The sequence below is a fragment of the Branchiostoma belcheri genome, unplaced genomic scaffold (assembly GCF_001625305.1).
Source record: "Branchiostoma belcheri isolate BF01 breed outbred unplaced genomic scaffold, Haploidv18h27 scaffold47, whole genome shotgun sequence".
Classification (NCBI taxonomy): domain Eukaryota; kingdom Metazoa; phylum Chordata; class Leptocardii; order Amphioxiformes; family Branchiostomatidae; genus Branchiostoma; species Branchiostoma belcheri.
The window spans coordinates 1,790,789-1,809,970 of NW_017804098.1; the positions used below are offsets into that span (position 1 = coordinate 1,790,789).

A 19,182-nucleotide genomic window follows, 5' to 3' on the forward strand; every position below is an offset into this window, starting at 1 on the left:
CATAGAATTTTTCCTGAGGCCAATTCTGGATAAATTTTGCCAGTTTTCTGCCGAGTAGACACGAGGTGTGTTTACGTTTGAAATCTAGACAGAACTTGTGACCTCAGTGTTGTTTAGTGATGTTATGTTACATCTTATCGGGCCATGTCACACCCCCTGAAGCAGACGATTCCAAGCTGGAGGTTCAAAGGTCAGTGCTTGTTTTCATTCACCAGCTGATAGCACAAACGGCGAGTAGTCATATTTAGCTATCCAATGTATGGGAGCTTTCGGAGATTGAAATTCATGATAAGTGTAGTTCGAAGCATTGAATATACGTTTTTGTACAGAAACCTATGCTGACTGGATATGGTGGACCCTGCCCACCAGCACATTGTCAACAAACCTTGACCTATGAATCTCCTGAAGGTCATCGGACGATCCCATCTTGTACTGAGGACGATCGAGTCATGCTGTACTCACACAAACAATAATGTACATTAAGGCCACACCAATTTAATTCCTTGGTTAACGGATTCGACCGCTTCATTTTTCTGATTTGCAAAAAAAAAAAAAAGGATTCTGGCTCAGAATCAACTGAAAAATGCTCATATTTTTGAGTTGATTCTGAACTGAACAATTGTTTAAATTTTGAACCGGCATGGTGTGTTGACTTAATGGCTACTATCGTACCATTTTGGGCCATAATAGTATAATTAGGCCTGTTTTTATCTTTTGTTTTCGCCCGCCCGCTCCATTATTTTTCTAGAAAAATCTGTTCACCAAGAAATTAAATTGGTGTGGCCTGAGAGACCACCAAATTATGGCTGATCATTAACTGTATAACAGTAGTTCAGTAACTACCAAAAAATGCTTTGTAATAAATGCTTTATTCTCATATCTTTTATTTAGAGGCTTACTTTAAGTTAAAGGAACCAGCAAATGAACTTTTATTTTACTTTCCATATTTAATCACAATTTGAGGTATAACTTAACAAGATCTAGTAACTGTGCTTTTGCTGTAATTCATACATTTATGTATGTAGACCCTTCTTATATTCACATTTAGTAAGAATAGCAGTTTTCTAACACCAAAATATTTAAAAGAAATATTTTCTGATAATATTAACAGAATATGATTAGTGCTGTGGTCATTAAAGTCCTGATAATATGTTATGAGGGCTTAAAAACCTACTTACATGTAGTATTACTGGTGAGATTTTACCTTAGTTTACAATTCATCTTCAAATCAAATTTATCAACACCAGATTGCATTGGTGAAAGGGTTAATGAGATCACTTCTCATAAAATTTGTGTTCAATCATTTTGAGTTTTAAATTGCAAAGGACAATTCTGCAACAAAACAACTTAAAATAAGCAATCCAATCTAACAAAGTGTTGACTGTAATATACAGTCTGTTGTACAACTGACACCAATTATCTAGATGATGGATGTAATATGATTGTAGCATCATCTAGTGATGTAGTGATTTAGTTTTTAACTGAGGAATAGTAACTTCCTCGGTATTGTGCAAAAAAAAAATGTAACATGTGCAAATGTTTCATATCCAGAAAAGTCAGAGAAAATGTCAGTGTTCTCCCCAGGCCTTTTGAACATAGGGGCCCCCTATGCTGTGATTTGGGCCCCCTATGCTGTGATTTGGGCCCCCTATGCTGTGATTTGGGCCCCCTATGCTGTGATTTGGGCCCCCTATGCTGTGATTTGGGCCCCCTATGCTGTGATTTGGGCCCCCTATGCTGTGATTTGGGCCTGTTTTTTTTGGGAGATCAGAACCTTCATGAATCTTGCAGAAAATGAAAATATAACTTTAAAATGATGCTTTAGCAAAGGGAAAACCTAAACTTCACAAAATCTGACCCTCAATAAGCAAGAAATAGTGTCTCAGGAGGTTGTGAGTTTCAAATTTTTTCCGCTCAATGCAGGACTTGTGCCACGAAAGTTGCCCTTCTGCACCTGACCCCTATGCTATGAAAAAATCCTGGTGAGAACCCTGAATGTATTTAATCAATATGGGTATGTTTCAATGGATTATTACCAAACAACTCCTCTTGCAACTTTCGGTTCAGAAACTTTAAATTCCTGTTTGATGGAAAGTCTTTCCTTATGGTTGATTATCTATTTCAGCGTTTTTGTGAGAGGTACTGTAAAGCATGAAACATTTCTGCTTGTTTTGTGTTTTTGTTTTTCAGTTTACTGTCACTGTGAACTCAACATGACTGCATGTTCTGTTGTCATGTATTGCACTACTGTATGCTTGCTTCAACTGCAAACATAAAACAGGGTCAATGCCAATGCCTTCTTTCCCCTCCCTCTACAAAATTTACTCCAAACTTGAATCAGTTAACAGTTATACATTTGTATGGTGACAAATACACCCACCAGTAGAATTTCCAGTCATATCCACAGTTTCATTGTTATCAGTCATTTACATGTTGTATTTTCAGCTTAAACTTTCCTAGAAAACTTTTCACAGCCTTGATATATCTAAGTAACATTTTAAACAGCATTAAGTTAGGTATAACTTTACCCCTTCATGTAAATGGAGCTTGTAGGAATTGCTTTCAACATGACCTTGAATAAAATACTTTTTCTTGGTATTGATAAAAGTTCACCTTACAAAGCCCTTTTGAAGTCTTAACAAGCAAAAGCAGGTCAACTTTTTTTTCTACATCATGACATCCCAATCTTGCTCTATGATTGGTGGAGCTTAAACTTGATTGACACATGAGTGGGGCCAAAACTTGATTGAGTGGGCGGGATCTAAACATGATTGACAGCAGTGAGAATCACATCTGCTGAGTGGAGTTGCCGTTGTAGGTGTTCTGGTCGTCATCTGGGTCCTGATTGGGTGAGAAGCGGATGACGTTCCCCTCCCTCTTGGACACGCCCCTGGGGACGTCATCGTCCTGCTGAACTCGACGTCTCTTCACCTCACCACTGAGAAATAAACAAACAAATGACTGGACACAGTAGATTTAACTGTAGGACTTGGTCTATGTTTCTTGCTTAAGACTATATTTCTAATCCCAATGGATAATACACCAAGTTTTATTGCAAATTCATGCCCGAGGGCTAATTGCAGGAACAGAAGAAACATATGGTATAAAAACAGATAATTAGTACACATAGAACTACTGATAACTACTAAGAAACTACTAGTAAAAACTACTGGGTTTGACTTCTTTTTTGAAGACAGAGGAAGACAAAGGATCCCTTTTTCTGTAATTTGTAGTTTTTTGGATGTTAAGAGGAGAGTAGTTTTCATTTGTATATTATGTGTGAAAGTTTGGGTAGAATTTGGAGGCTACGTCAAAGAGTTCATTTTGTTAATTGCTATAGAGGGTACAATTTGAGATAAAATGCGTTTTGTCTTCCACCATATTCAACGTACAATGTTTGCAAATTCATTCATGTAATATGAAGGATAAGTTTGGGTTCGGCTCAAGAACTTGAAAGATGAAACTTGATCACTGGAAAATGATTAGAATACGCATGTACTACATTTCATGCTTCTGCCATTATTGGACACCACAGGTTACCATATTCCGTACATGTCTGGACCTGCACTAAAACCTCAGCACTAGTACCTATGCCTGGTGCTATATTCTGTATCTGTATCTGCATAGCCGGTATAACCACCCTTTGGCGTAACACACCAGTTTCGCAGGCACGCAGCACCGCGGCAGCTGGCTATATTACACCAATTGATTTATTACACCTAACCCTTGAACTTCTAACTCTAGACATTGTTTAAAGCTATCTAATGAAAATGCCCCTACTGTACTTGGTGACAGTGAGTTCCACTCTGCGATACTTCTAGGAAAGAATGAATTCTTGAACACCTCAATCCTTGGTTGATAACTCTGGTACTTGAAGGTATGCCTATTTCTTGTTCTCTTCTGAGCTGGTATTAGGTACTTAGTAGTTGGGACATCCACCAGTTTATTAGTCATTTTGTACATCATGCATAGTCTGGACATTTTTCTTCCGTCTTCCAGTGACACCCACTGAAGGTTTCTTTTCATTTCCGTGACACTAGCACCTCTTCCATTATGATAGTTGTTCATACAAAATCTTGCAGCTTGATTCTGTAGCCTTTCCAGTTTGTCTTTCTTATTTTTAGGTATAGTATGCAGCCCTAGCCCTTAGCTTACCCTGTTGGTGAGTTAGAGAATGTGGCCTGTTCTTGTGTAGGTGGGGGTGGTCTGCTGGGGTTCTGAGGTGTACCGAACAGGAAAGTCTGTAGAAACCTCCACAGGGCTGCCAGAGGACTGAGAATCAGCCACACCAGGTCCATCAGACCTCCCGACCCTCCAGACGCAACCATAGAACCTCCCGATCTAGCCTAGAACAAAAACATCAAACCGTGTAAGGCAACACCAAGTAAATTTTATGGATGACGTCCGCGCGCGCATTGATTTTGGCCTGTTCCTAGAAAAAAAAACAAGAAATTCCGCTTCCTGTAACTATGACCAAAGAGTCACGACAGTGCCGCAAATCGTCAGATTGACGTGAAACCCGTAACGTGAAAACAGGACAGGACGACAACTGCTGTTCCACCTGATTTATTGCTGTTTTGATGATGAATAAAAGACTTCTTGCTTGTTACACTGTGTCACCTCATTCAATTTGTGTCCTAACATTTGTCGTCTCTTAGTATATTTCTGATCTAGGCCTCTTGTTTTTAGGGCCCTTCTTGTTTTTTTTTCGCCCTCTCGCATTAGATTTAGGGTCTCCAAAGGACGTCATGCATAAAATTTACTTGGTGTGGCCTGATATCTCAACCTACGTTTTTTTTATTTATTCACATATATTTATTGAGTATTGTGCAAAAAGCAAAAGTTGCTTATATAACACCTACTCAAAAACATACGAGTATAAAACACATTGACAAGATACATGCATAATTAGAAGATGGATAAAACCAAGATAAATACAAACAAGACAAGTTGGTGATCTATCAGTAAATGAAGTTTTGAACTACATCAAAAACATTACAGTTTTGTAGGTGTGAGAGTGATGTGGACCCTTGAAGTAGTAAGGAACATAGGGAACTGTCATTGAGATGCTGTAGCTCTACTATGTTGGAGAGAGATGATAACAGAGTACTTCTTTGACTGGAATACAGTTTACAATGTAGAAAGTAGTGTTCAGTTGTTTCACTATGATAGCCACATTTACATGTAGGGTAGTCAATACAATAATGTTGAAAAAGACGGTAGTTTAACTGACTGAAGTTAAGACGGAGCCTTGTGTGATGAACATCGGAGTGTCTTTGGCCATGACAGAAATGGAAGTGTTTTGTTGGTCTGTTGAATAGTGAAACCAACTCATTTTTACCTCCGGGGGAGGAGACATCCTTCCGCGGAAGGGTTTTGTGAGAGATTTAGATTTTCATGTTCGCAGCTATTCTTAATTGCAATGTAAGAAAATGCTTAAAATCGACAGAGATGTTTAAATCTGTTACTGTTGAAATTTCTATTAGTATACAAGGATACTGTAGAAGAGGACAAATGTTCATTTATTCAATAATATGACATTTTAGAGCAAGCGAAGCAACAGTGTTGCACACAGAGTAACAGAGAGGAAAGTATGGTAGTAAATACAGGAAATACAATTACTGTTGCGAATAAAAAATATATCAGTCTTAAAGGCATCCAATGCGATTTTGGGGCAGCAAAACTGAAAATATTCTGAATAGGGCAATCTTTCTGATATTGACACAACATATCACAAGTTAGCACATTTGAATCAGCATTTCATACTTTGGGCATTTAAAACTGCAGAAACAAGCGCCAAGATGAGTTCTTTATTTTCTGGGTGGTACCCTAAAAATCAGTCTAGGGCCCTTTCAGTAACCATTTTCTGTCAGAATACACTCTGGGATAGTGTGGTTTCAACTCAGTATGTAGATAGTAGATAAATGACTAGAATATTGACTTTGAAAAATCAGGTTTCGAAGGCCTACAAACTGCACTGGATACCTTTAAACACTTCCACATAAAATGAATTTTTCTTGATACTAGTACATTGAATTTCAAAATGCAGTAAAGTATGGAAAAAAAACACAGAAAAAGCAGACCTGAAAGGCAACAGCTTCAGAAGGGCCATTTGAGGACAGTGCAACATTTTCCTTCAGAGACTTGGACTGGATAACACACACACATACATATACATGGACAGAAACAGAAGAAAACAGAAAAAAAACATTATAACAAGACTTGTCAAAAATGCCAACTTAACACAGAAGCATTACATTTACATATACAGTCATAAGGCCACACCAAATTAATTTGTTTCTCAGACTTTTTCAGAAAAATATGAAGCGACGGCGAAAAAAAAACAACAGGCCAAGGCACCCCATGATAGCCGGAAATGTTACAATATGAGCCATGAAGTGAACATACCAGGCTGGTTTATAATTAAACTAATAGATTTTGAACTTTTAATGAAACAAAGTTGCATTGTTACATTGAAAAACTTTAACAACTAGGACGAAAAGGACTTTCTTCAACCATTGGGCCAAAATTTGTCTTTCATTGAGCATTTTGCAGTTGATTTAGAACAAAAAAATTTTTTTTTTGCAAATCAGAAAAAAATGCACAGGGCAAATCCGAGAAACAACAAATTAAATTCGTCTGGCCATACATTTGTATATACAGTCAAGCACGTGTATGGTCGTTGGTAGAACTTACTGCGCCTGCGCAGAACCCTGTTTTTTCACGGTTTTCGTTGGATTTTTGGTCAATGTTGCATCAGAATTTTGCCTGTTGCAGAGGATATCTTTTTCAACATAACATTTAGCAACTACAGACGAAGTGTTGATCTTATATGCGCGAATACAACCTTATACGGGACATTCTGCCAAAGTACTATACAGTCATAAATAGTAAAAATTGTTTTTTTTACTTACAGGTAGAACCACCAGAGCAGCGCTGGGAGCCAGGCCCAGGTCCATCAGGCTGGACGCCATGTCGGAGTCTGTAAACTGTCGGCGTGGAAACATGGTCGCCATGGCGAAATTCTGCAACTGAAGTTGCTAAAAGAACAAATAAACAGCAGTTATATTAACTGACAGTACTATCTTACACAATGGAGGAGGTAAAACCTGGAAAAGACTTTTAAAACATTGTGGCTAAGTTTTACAAATAACACAGAATTCTCATAAATATGATGCTAAACTAAAAAAGAGCTGTAACAGGGAAACCAGAATTAGGCCACACCAATTTAATTTCTTGCTTCTTGGATTTTTTCAGAAAAAGTATGAAGCGACAGGGCGAAATAAAAAAAATTAAAAAAAACAGGCCAAGGAACCCTGTGATAGTCGGAAATGGTACAATATGAGCTATGAAGTGAACATACCAGGCTGGTTTATAATAAAACAATATATTTTGAACTTAAAATGAAACAAAGTTGCATTGTTACATTGAAAAACTTTAACAACAAGGAAGAAGAGGACTTTCTTCAACCATTTGAGCCAAAATATGTCTTTTATTGTGCATTTTGCAGTTGATTTAGAACCTATAAATTTTTTTGGGGGGGCAAATCAGAAAAAAATGGAAAGGGCGAATCCGAGCGACAACAAATTCAATTGGCGTGGCCTTACCAATATCTAAAGAAAATAAAAAAGTTTGCTTTTATCCCCACCTCGGCTACAAACTGTCGTGCAGTCTCCAGACTGTCGCTGGAGGCAAAGGTGTTGGTGACCGACGAGCCGTCAGGCAGACGGAACTGCAGTCTGGCAAATTCACTGGTGGGAAAGGTATATAAACATGAACATACCTGTCCTTAGTGCTGAACACTCGCTACACACAAACACACACACACATAAACTCAACATGCCTGTCCTTGGTGCTGAACACTATCTACAAATGCAAACTAGAAATTCCTGTCCTTGGTGCTGAACACTATCTACACACACAAACACACACAAACTCAACATGCCTGTCCTTGGTGCTGAACACTATCCACACACACACACACGCACAAACTCAACATGCCTGTCCTTGGTGCTGAACAATACCCCCAAACACACACGCACGCACACACACACACACACACACACACACAAACACACACACACACACACAAACTCATACACAAACACACACACAAACAAGCAAACACACATACAATATGCCTGTCCTTAGTGCTGAACGCTATCCAAATACACACAATATGCATGTTTTTCATGCTGAACTCTATCCACACACACACAAACACACACACACACACAGACAGACACAGGTACTACTAAGTATCTACCTCCAAGATCTGTCAAAGAAAATACCAGTCAGTACCTTCTAGCAGCTTGTCTGGTGGCTTCCTCTGCAGCCTTCTCCTGTTCCCTGACCAGTTGGGCCTGTTCCCTCTCCTCCTTTTCCTGTTTGTACCGAGCGGCCCGCTCCTCTCGGTCCCTGGCTATCTGTTCCCGTACCCTCTCCCTGGCCAGTCTCTCCTCTTCTTTTGCCTAATACAAAAATGTACCATTCAAATGAATCATCATTACATATACATGTAAATGCTGGTATATAAGTCTTGTTTTGGGTGACAGAGCTTTGGGTTTTTGTGTTAATTTGTCTAGACAGCACATGGGTGGGTGAAAATTTACAGGCAGTGGGATAGACACAGAAAAAGGGGTGAACTTGAAGGTCATGAAACCCCAAAATACTTCTTGGAAGTTTAAAATCTTGTTGGATATACAAATTTCTATCTGCCAGTTCCTAAAATGACTTCTTACAAAAGTAACAGGAATGGCAATGTGTCTTACTTTTCTCAGCTCCTCTGCCCTGGCCCTGGCCTGTCTCTCCTGTGTGGACTGTTTGGCCTTCACCATCTCCTGACCCTGACGCCGCCTCTCTTGTTCCTTCCTTTTCGCTTCCTACAAAATAGAAAAAGCATTTTTGCCACAGTGCAGAGTACTTGTGCAATATGGTTGGAATATTGTCAGGCAATATGATTGGCCACTTTTGAACAACAATGCAATATGATTGGTCTATTCTTAGTAAATCATGCAATATGATTGGCCTACCCTTAGTAAATGGTCCAATACGATTGGCTTATTCTGCAATGTGATGTGATGGTTGTGATTGATCTGCTATCAGGCATTTTGCAACATGATTGGTCAGTTCTAAGCCAATCAGAAAGCCATGCTATTTCAAGCCTCATACCTACGCGAAACAAAAACAACTTAACAAGTTGTGGCGTCTGTGTGGTGTAGTGGATAGAGCGTCCGACTGTCAAGCAAGAAGACCCAGGTTCAATCCCCAGGGTTGGACCCAGACATGTCCAGACTTGCACCCAGACATTGTGCCCTTGGGAAAGGCACTTAACACGCATTTCTAAGGTTTGGGTTGTCGTTAGGAAGAGCATCCAGTCGTAAAAATCTTGCTTCAAAAAAGACTTGTACCTGGTGCAAGCACGTCTAACCCCCGTTTGGGGAAAAATGACGTTAAATTCGGTTAAAAAAAAAAGTATGATGGATGCCAATATAGAAAAGTCCTCTTAGCTTTTATTTCATACCTTATCAAATTACACAAAGGTATAAGAGGATGTACCTCAATTTCCTCTAGTCTCTTCGCTTCTCTTCTTTCCTCAATCAGTCTCTTAGCCCTGTTGTGGAAAGAGTCTCGTTAATGCTCAAATAAAATAAAACTGCATGGATATGAAATACAATTATGAAGATGCTACCAAGATTTATGTTTAGTTACTATGAAGAAGTATGAAATACACTTGCTGACATTTATCATGAATATTTTTTCACTTCACCATGATCCTAGCCTGGATGCCAGACCCAAAGCACACTGGACACAAAATATCTCAGTGTGCAAGGGTCTGGCAGGGTCTCTTAGGAAAGGCTCTCGAGCATAGGGAGGAGAAGCTGTGATTGATGACCCCTCACACCACAGGTAGCCTGTTACATGGTACCACCATTGGTCAGCAGGAGACAATCTTGGGCTCAACAGTTAATCATTAACCAGTCAATTTTCTAAATGTTTTTGGAGTTTATTTTACAAAATAACAGCAGAACTTAGTCTAATAGTAGAAGTAGTGTACAGCCCAGGCTTTCCTGTTTGTTTAGGTAAACAGTCCTCTAACACACCAGGACAAAATACATCTTATCTACAGTTTTATCTCATCTGCTGGTGGCCACTGTTGAAGATTCAAAGATCCAGCTGGGAGTTTTTAACCAATCATAGCAGAGGTGTAGAATTGCTTCCTGCTGTGCCACCAATGGGGCCTTACGCTCAGATACTGAGCGTTCGAGTGGCAGGTCTATCTGACCCTACCAGACCCAGGCTCACTGAGATATTTGTGTCCAGTGTGCTATGGGTCTGGAACCCAGGCTACCATGATCCAACCCTCCCTAAATAATCTGTACCAACCTTTCCACTCTGTCAGTAGTGTCTGTATCTGAAGACTTGTCCAAACTAAGCATGTAAGATCATAGCATAATGATTCACATGGCAGCCAAAACAATTGGTATACAAATTAAATGTTACATGAGTGAGATACTATAAATAATTGTATTTTGGTGGTTCTTGAATATTGTGATGATTTCAATCAAGGCAGACACCAATAGACCCATTCGACTTTCATGGATCGCATAAACTGCTACGTCACAGGGGGGACATTTCGAAAGAACGTCGTTCTAGAACGCTGAAGTGGCTTGCGCCCGCGGTGTCTCTCCTGGCATATAATTTTTTTTACTAAGTAAAAGTTAGGTGTGTCTATTTTCTTGGTAATATATGCGGAAATGACAGGAAAACAGGCACCAACTTTGTATGGTGGCATTCTGTACAACAATTTAAGGTTGTTTTGTTCTGTGATGTATGCAGTTTATGCGATCCGTGAAAGGAACTTTCGAAATGTCCCCCGTGTGACGTGGTCTCTAGTCGAAATGTCCCCCCTGTGACGAAAGCAGTTAATGCGATCCATGAAAGTTGAACGGGTCTATTGGTAGAGTTGTGATATCACACTGATCACTACCATGTATATCCTGACAGTGTTTAACACACCTCTCTAACTTCTGCTGTTTTTCTTCTTCTGATGAGACGACTGCTGCTGCTGCTGCTGCTACTGAGGAGGGTGATGGTTTTGCTGGGCCGTCCTCAACAACAGTGCCTGTTTGAAAGTAAAAACAATAAAAAAAGCAGCATCAGCAGCTTAAACACTGGTAATCACTGGTGTCTATATTAAAAAAAGCCATCTTCAACCAAAAAAAATTGCAAGGAGAAATGGAATGCTTGATAGCAGGAAGGCAAAAAACAGATCTTCGAAGACTGAACAAAAATATTACTGATAAACAGGCATAATTTTATGCATGATACAAGAACCAAAGGAAAACATAGAGCCAAACAAAATATTACCTGTGGCAACAGCAGTATTTTCTTCCACCTTTTCTTCTTTTTTCTCCACGTCTCCTGAAGTAGTTTCTTCTGTTTTGTCCGTGACAGTCTCAGTGTCCCCACCCCCCACGGGGGAGTTTACCTCTACCTGGGAGGGGGTGGGGGGTTCCTGTGGCTGTGGGGGGGTCTCGGCTACAGGTGCAGGGGAGGCCACCTGGTCTTTGTTCTGGTGGAGCTGTTCCAGTAACAAAGGAAAAAAGAATAAACGGATACATAAATGAATTCAAAACTTATAATTACTAGACATATTTTGCTTCACTGGGCTAAGTACAGGACAGATGTCGATAATCATTCATAAAATATTGATACGTGTATAACAGGGCTGGAAATAATGGGTGCACGTGCACCTTAGTGCACCCAAAATTGGAGCTGTGCACCCAATTTTTTCTGTGGGTGCACTTGTGTATTTTTGTACATATCAACTGTATAATACTATGCAGGATATTGTTCAGCCTGAGGCATCTAAGTGTCAGAAAATAATTTTTTAGGTTGGGGGGAACCAGTGCACCTACTCCCAAAAATTAATTTCGAGCAAGCATCGGAGGCTGTAAGGATGTAGGGAATTCTAAGATTGCCCCATTACAGGAAAACTCTGTCCGGAAGTACATCTACAATGAAGCTCTTCTTCAAAATTTGGACCTACTTTTTGTCTTGTGTAAAAAGAGCAGGATTATGAAGATGGCCCAATAACTGAATGAATCTTTACTAGTATTTGCATGTTCATGCCCATGGGGCTAAATGCATACATCAGAGTGTGATGTTACATGTACATCATACTGAGTAACATGATACATAGGATACAAGGATAACAGAATAACGTAAAAGTCTTTTAAGACAACTACTAGAGAATAAACTAATCTAGGCCTTGAAGATTTCTTCTCTCTTTTCAAAGCAATTGGAGATAAATTCACATAGTTTTTCTATTGTATGGTCATTACTGGTAGACATGAGATGACTGAATACCTCTTTCTTTATTCTACCTTTATACAGTTTCTAAGTGTCTAATAATGAATGAAGACTTTTACTGCACATTTCTGCCACACTAAGTACAGGTCACAACAAAACAAAACAAAACAAGATATATATAATAAGAAGTGCTAGTAAGAGAGAAACAAACCTGGTTAACCTTCTGAATCCTCTCCAAGAATTGATTGACAGGCAGACTACCTCCCACCACCTCCAGGGGAACTCCGTTGTCTCCGATGAAAAATGTGGAAGGGATGCAGACTACAGGATCTGGGGTGCCTCTGTTAACGTTCTCTCAATGGGATAATGTTGGGGTGTCTTTTTGGTGCTCGACATTATGTTATGTCAAAAAAAAATTTAGATGACCAAAATAGATAGAAAACTATAGTTAGTCCACAATAATAATTTTCACAAATAGTCTATCTTATACTAGGAGACAACATTAGGCCACAGCAAGTAAATTTTATGGATGACATCCTCTGCAGACTGCAAATCTAATGCGAGCGGGTGAAAAAAAAACAAGGCAGGCCGAAAAAAACAAGGTTCCTTCGAATTCAAAATTTTGATTCAATCATTGTACAAATGGTTTTGATTCAGTGGGAACATCACATATACACAGTCAGCATCACATATCACTGCATCAAAGTAAGAAACAAAACATTAAATCAGAGCCTTTTCTTGTTTCCTCTCTTCATAGTTATCTGCCATCCACCTTCCGGCATGGCAACAGATATCTTTGTCCATTTTCGGCATGTTGACCACAGTCAGAAGGCAACAAAATTTCTTGTGTTTTTTTTCCAAAATCAGGCAAAAATTAATGCGCGTGCTGATGCCATCCATAAAAATTACTTGCTGTGGCCTTAATCTATTCTAAGATAGATTTGCCCAGGTATGAACTTAAAGGATACAAATCTGGGAAAACTGCACACATGCCTCACTGTAAGAAAGCAAATAGGGAATAAATGCATTGAGAAATATACGCCATAGTTGAATACTTAAGCTAAGGTCCCAATTACGCCGGTGCCCGTCGGGGATGTAGCCCCGGCTGGCCCCGGCCGGGTTCAGGAGTCGAGCGGGCATCGGCTGTCGTGGTCACAATTAAAAGTTTCCTTCAGTAGCATTTTGTTAGAAATTTTGTCACCCTCTTTGGTCGGTATCAGGCAGGCACCCGGCAGGTACCCGGCAGATTCTCTGACGATGTCTTGTATTGACCTATACGTAATGCAGAATTCACGTATTTGTTGTGATCATTTGATCTGTGAGGTCACCCATTTTACCCGGGTTTACGAAGTACACACCTTTATTCTGTTCATCTGGTCTGTGACGTAAGAAATGTGTCCCGGTGGAATGCCGGCAACCGGAGGGGTACCTCTCGGTGTTCTCACGATGAGGTCACGGCGTCTTTTTGTCAGCGGGGCCCGGGTAGAATTTAACTCAGAATTAAATTCTTATCGGGGCCCCGACGGGCCAAAAAACAGCCCGGTAGCCGCAGGGTGCCCCGCGGGGCCACGTCGGGGTCCCGCCCGAAAGTGGTAAAAAACAGCCCGGGAACTACCCGCCAGGGCCCCTTTTCCCAATTGGGACCTTAGCTTTACTAGTACATTTTTAAGTCCTGTTGCATTCAATTAGATTACAGACAGCTCATGATACTTTCAGCAATATGTGATAGACAAATATAAGTCAGATTCCACACATTTCTTTTTTTTTTACTATTTTCTTTCAAATAGAATAATCTAAAGACTTTTGGTGAAACTGACATGAATCATACTTAACTCCTATCATGATTTCATAATTTTAAAGTATGAGTAAGGCCCCGTTCATGATTCAAAACGTATTTCGGTATGGACACGTTCCGAATTGATACGGAAAACATTTTGCGTCCGCCATTCAAAGCCTGCACCCATAGTGGAAACGGTTTCACAACTCGATTTGACTTGCGTTTTATATGTATAAGTTAACACAATTTCTTTAAACACTTCCTGGGAACCCGGCTCGTAAGGCGAAATTTGACTAACGCGAAACACTATGTATTGCTTTAGACCACCTCGCGAGGTAGTTCAAAATGAATCGCAACGGAACCTTTCATGCTTAAAAAGAATTCGAAATATTTTTCAATGTGAATCAATTTGCAACAGATTTTTAATCATGAACGGGGCCTAAAAATACCTACAGTGAAAGCATTCCAGGTAGGTTAAAAAGACTTACCTGTTTGCTGTGAGTTTCATGCCGATGAATCCAGCCTCCTGACATACCCTCTCAACCTCCGCATCTTCCCAGGTTTCTGTCATCGATTTTGACATGTCATCTTCTCCTGAAGCAGAAAACAACAACACATCCTTTTACTTCACAGCCTTCTCACAAAAATTTAGAGTAGGTGGCTGAAATAAAAAAGCAGGCAAGCCATGAAGGGGTTTGTAATGGAGACAACGTTTTTCTTAAATTTTTCACACGAAGTTGAAAAAAATTACTGATTTTCAAAAAATTAATAAACGTACTGTGCAAAATAAGAACGTACTGGGTGGATGTTCGGGCCCCAAAAAATAAACGTACCCGTATGTTTATTTGGCAGATGAGAGTACCTGTCTACGCTTTATGTAGAATAAAATTGACCAATTATGCGTTACCGTAACGGCTAATGTACTGATTACGAATTATGTTGATTTTGGACAGCTGCTTACGCATTACGAAGGCTAAAAAGGCATGATTACGCCTTACGAAAAAGGGCATGCATGCCCTCATGTATCGTTTGGGGCGGCCAAGCTGTGGGTTTGTGGGTTTGTTTGTCTAAACAGAGGAGGTTGAGGAATTTGAAGGGGTAGCATAATGTGTGCAAGGCGCTGCACTGAAGTGAAAAAACAGCTGTGAAGCTTTTAGTTTAAAATTTTGTTGTTATCTTTATCTGTCAATAATATAGCTCATGTTGCGCGGGTTTTTGGTCAGATAAACTATTACCATGTATGTGCGTTTGCATGGAACATAGGTCGGACCCCTCCCGTTACCATACATTAATATGATAATAGATATGATATGTACACGTTGAAAAATATTCAACGCCCCCCTCCCCACGGCACAAGGAAACAAAAATAACCTTCGACGTAGATGACGAAAACGGCGTTTTTCTGCTTCGCCTCGCCGATAGCTGCAGGGATGGGGCCTGGATGCCACCTCATGATGCCCTCGTCCCGTCCAGAACCGCAGACAAACACTAAAATTTTATAAAATCCGGATTTTGGAGCTTTTTTCTTGCGACACACTTTCAACAACACGTAATCCGGAAGTCCTGCTTTCACTTCATAGCTATGCACTGTGGGATACATAGCTGTTCAACCCTTTTAAAATATTTGCCTGAAAAAACTACAACTGATAAATGTATATTCTACACAACTATTCACAACTACCTCTTTCTAAATTAGTAACTAACAAATTTATATTTATTGATGACATTTTTTGTTGGCTGTCAATTAAGGAATACATAAACTGATACATATTGTTAGAAGACTTTTGAATGGCATGAGATATATTTTGTGTTGAACAGCAATGATCACCTGATCGTACGATATTGTAGACAATATGGCTGACAGTCCGGTTTCTATTTGTTCATTGCGGCGCTGAAATCTTCTTTCTATTTCCTCTTTTCTACTTTCACCTGTGCTTAGATGAACTCCACAGTCGTCATGTCCATCAATACGGTATGTTTTGGAGTTTTGTTGTGGAGTTTTTGGTGTTTTTTGTAGAGACAGGAGTATAGAATTAGAAGGAAGTTTTTGACATGTGAAAATGATGTTGTTGCATACCAATGATGTTTACATGTTGTCAATTTGAAGTTGTATGGTAGGTTCGATTATATGACCTTTGTGCACTTCAGCAAAGTCACATGGTTGTGAGCCAAGTGCAGAAGAGACCAGAAGTGTGACCTTGTACTCATAGATCATGTGATGTAACGTTACATTTAGATATGAGCCATTCCAAAAAATAATGGGGGGTTGAAAAGGTTGGAAATTACACAGCTGGCAGTTGGGTGAAAGCCCCCCCCCCCCCTCCAATATTAACTTAATGTTAAACATTGTTTTGCGAAACAGGCAACATATATAATGTACCTGAACTGGCATCATTATGTTATTTTTCTGGCATTTTCATAATTTAATGCATTAATGTTATACGTATAATGTTTGTAATACAATTTATAAATCATCTGAAACTTTTAACTTTTGAAATCTGTCAATTATTGTGTTCATTAAAATTGTCGAAGAATCTGCAAAACTTTAATAATGTGATGATAATTAGGCTTTAAAATGTGATATTATAATTATAATGTTAGAACATTCTATTAACTGCCTTGCTCCATAATACTTTAGAAGCCCATAATACTTCACTCTGCATTTATTATGTTAATGCTATGCCCACCTGTTGGACTCTGACACCTGTCCTTACCTAAGGTTGTCCAATCAGTAGCTCACAATGTAAACTCGTTACAGGACAAAGTCCACCAGTCATGATCACATGATCCAGCCAAACTGCTGGCCCACCATTTTGTCCCACCCAGAAAAACTTCCCCTTTTTCTGTGCACGTTTTAGGAGATGCCAGTTCTAAATTTGAGTTGGATTTCTTCTAATGTCAAGTCCTGGTTTTCCCGTTCTAGGAACTTGGTGACCAATGTGGTAATATGTTGCCTTTGTTTGTAAAATTTAAGACAGAAAAAAAGTGTTTCTGAGAAGGTTATGGCCTTGTATTTGTAATGTTCTGAGCTAGGTGAAACTGTGAAAAACAACTACATATATTTGTTCATGTCATGAAATATGGTCTTAGTACTCTTACCATGTAGCTGCTGTGGACCTAGGTGGTTTCTATGTTATGATACATTGTATAAGCAATTGTTATGGAGAAGTTTCCAAGCAAAACTAGTTGTGTAGAACTTGAACATTTTTAAGGTTAGGTGACCTTGATGGGTGACCTACAGGTCATCTACTCCAGCTAAGTCTAGCAGACAAGATTTAATTTAATTAAGATAGTGGGATTAAACCTGGGTCATCAAATAGTATCTATTTGTTGTGACCTGTACTTACCCTAGGGGGTATGTACAATATAAGGGTCTTCATTCATCCATCCGTCCATTCATTCATTCATTCATGTGGTCCCTACAGCATTCATGTGTGTTTAGTGTAGAACTACAAGTTGTGAAACTTTTGCAATGGTTCTATTACATAGTAGGAGGGAAAGAGAGGCTTTCACAGCATTTTAAATATGCCATTGAAACAATGCTGTACATACATATACTATAACAGTATAAGTTTTAGTAATACAAGGCCTTAAGGAAAAAGTTATATTTCCTGTTTCAGTCCTGAAAAAATTAGGGTCAGTAGGTAGCTATATATAGGGATAATCTTTTTTTTCAGACTTATATAGGGTACCAACTTATACAATACAGTTTAACAAAGTAAAACTTGCATGAGGGCACTTTTATTTTCAATGTCAATGTTAGAAAACTAATTGTATATATAACTAACATTTTATCACTCAGGTGTCATATTATGGAGGATAGAAAAGGTTGATTACGGCTCGTTGTTTATATGTCCATTGCAGGGGTACACCCCAAAAAAAGTGTAGGGTCGGCAGGTTTTTCTAGGGTAGGTTGGGAAATAGCCTGACTAATTGCGCTCCTGGCGGCCGGCCGCCTCGAAGTTGCCTCTATACAAAGGAGAGCCCTGAAAATCATGAAACTGTCCCCAGCTGGTCTGTCCAAGGCGCGCATCCAACCTTTGGACCACCGCAGGAAAGTTGGTGCATTGACTCTCTTCCACCGCATGTATCACAGAGAGGCACCAGCCCTGCTAAACGACCTTGTTCCTAAACACAAAGAGGTGCGGCGGGTGACACGCCAGTCAAAATCCCATCACAAAAACACTCTGGTGGTCCCTGTCTCCCACACCAACAGTCATATGAGAACTTTTGTACCTACAACTGTTAGGCTCTGGAACAGTCTTCCAAGGGAGATAGCTAAGATCAGGGACAGACAAAGATTCAAACGTGAAGTTAATTCTTTCCTCAGTGCAAAACTCTGACAGCATTCTGTCTAGGCAGTCCTGCTGCTAATGCTGAGTGAGAGCTGACATAGAAAAAAAAATGCATTTGAACACCTTTAAAAAGGTGTTCAAATCACAATGCTTTTTCAAGTATTCTTATTATGCTGCTAGTCTAATGCAGCTTTGCACCTAATAATTGAGGTTGACTGATTTACTTTATTACCTTTGCAGAGCCCAGATGACATGGATCGTCACACCACTCGGCAGGTAGAGGCCCAGCAGGCAGCCAGTGTTCTGTACAATGGTGGACCTCCCGTCTATAACCACAACTACGCAGAGTCCCTGGAGAGGACGAGCTCCATGCAGAATAGCCTGGTATCAAACGATCCTGACTTCGACCGCGGGAAAATATCCACAGTTCGACGGACATTTTGTCTCTTCCTGGTCTTCGACTTTGGACTGGTGGTGCTCATCTGGCTCATTTTTGCAATAGGGAATGTAAGTAAGAATGTGTGTGTGTACCAAACACTAACAGGGTTCTAGCTAGGATGTAATTTTAGCATAGTGGTACTGGCCGTCTGTCGATGGGCTCTCCTTCTGTGGTGCGGAGCTTTTAAAAATTTGAGCTAAAAAAGGGGCCATTTGAGGGATACCCAAAGGGAAAAATGTTATTTCTAAGGTATTTACAATGTATCCTTGATTGGTAATATATATATTAATTTTCCACATTTGATCTGGCATTCTTGAACAAAGAAATACAGTCACAATGCCCCTATGCTGTATGTG

At 39.7% G+C, this 19,182-nt stretch overlaps 2 protein-coding genes across 6 annotated transcripts in view; one reads left to right on the plus strand and one right to left on the minus strand.

The window, feature by feature from the left end:
* Nucleotides 1–2,351: 2,351 nt before the first annotated feature.
* LOC109479262 (UBX domain-containing protein 4-like) lies at nucleotides 2,352–15,674 on the minus strand. 4 transcript variants are annotated; one of them, XM_019781211.1, is made up of 15 exons: nucleotides 15,464–15,674; nucleotides 14,581–14,686; nucleotides 13,284–13,312; nucleotides 12,527–12,645; nucleotides 11,371–11,584; nucleotides 11,020–11,125; nucleotides 10,387–10,431; nucleotides 9,559–9,613; nucleotides 8,772–8,882; nucleotides 8,302–8,471; nucleotides 7,649–7,751; nucleotides 6,915–7,040; nucleotides 6,084–6,149; nucleotides 4,156–4,346; nucleotides 2,352–2,938 (listed from the first exon to the last, which is right to left on the minus strand). In XM_019781211.1, the coding sequence occupies exons 1-15, from the start codon at nucleotides 15,543–15,545 to the stop codon at nucleotides 2,788–2,790; spliced, it is 1,674 nt and encodes a 557-aa protein (XP_019636770.1). In that variant the 5' UTR covers nucleotides 15,546–15,674; the 3' UTR covers nucleotides 2,352–2,787. The 4 variants fall into 4 exon arrangements, with proteins under 4 accessions (XP_019636770.1, XP_019636771.1, XP_019636773.1 ...); XM_019781215.1 differs by lacking the exon at nucleotides 2,352–2,938 and adding an exon at nucleotides 3,342–3,604 and having other exon boundaries at nucleotides 4,119–4,346; XM_019781212.1 differs by lacking the exon at nucleotides 10,387–10,431.
* A 251-nt stretch (nucleotides 15,675–15,925) lies between these two features.
* Nucleotides 15,926–19,182, plus strand: part of LOC109479263 (stAR-related lipid transfer protein 3-like) — a 17,446-nt gene continuing 14,189 nt past the window's right edge. Inside the window, exons 1-2 of one of the 2 annotated variants that reach the window (XM_019781217.1) lie at nucleotides 15,926–16,064; nucleotides 18,628–18,894. In XM_019781217.1, coding sequence (XP_019636776.1) covers nucleotides 16,032–16,064; nucleotides 18,628–18,894 — 300 coding nt within the window. In that variant the 5' untranslated portion in view covers nucleotides 15,926–16,031. Of the gene's footprint in view, nucleotides 16,065–16,861; nucleotides 17,035–18,627; nucleotides 18,895–19,182 lie in introns of those variants that run through there. The other variant, XM_019781216.1, reaches the window with a different exon arrangement.

Bases quoted from the DNA above. Each gene is read 5' to 3' on its own strand.
- LOC109479262 (XM_019781211.1), bottom strand. From the start codon at position 15,545: ATGAGGTGGCATCCAGGCCCCATCCCTGCAGCTATCGGCGAGGCGAAG. The intron at 11,585-12,526 runs GTTTGTTTCTCT...TTACTGGAACAG, and splicing joins GGATTCAGAAGGTTAACCAG to CTCCACCAGAACAAAGACCA. The intron at 2,939-4,155 runs GTAAGCTAAGGG...TTTATTTCTCAG, and splicing joins TTCTCTAACTCACCAACAGG to TGGTGAGGTGAAGAGACGTC.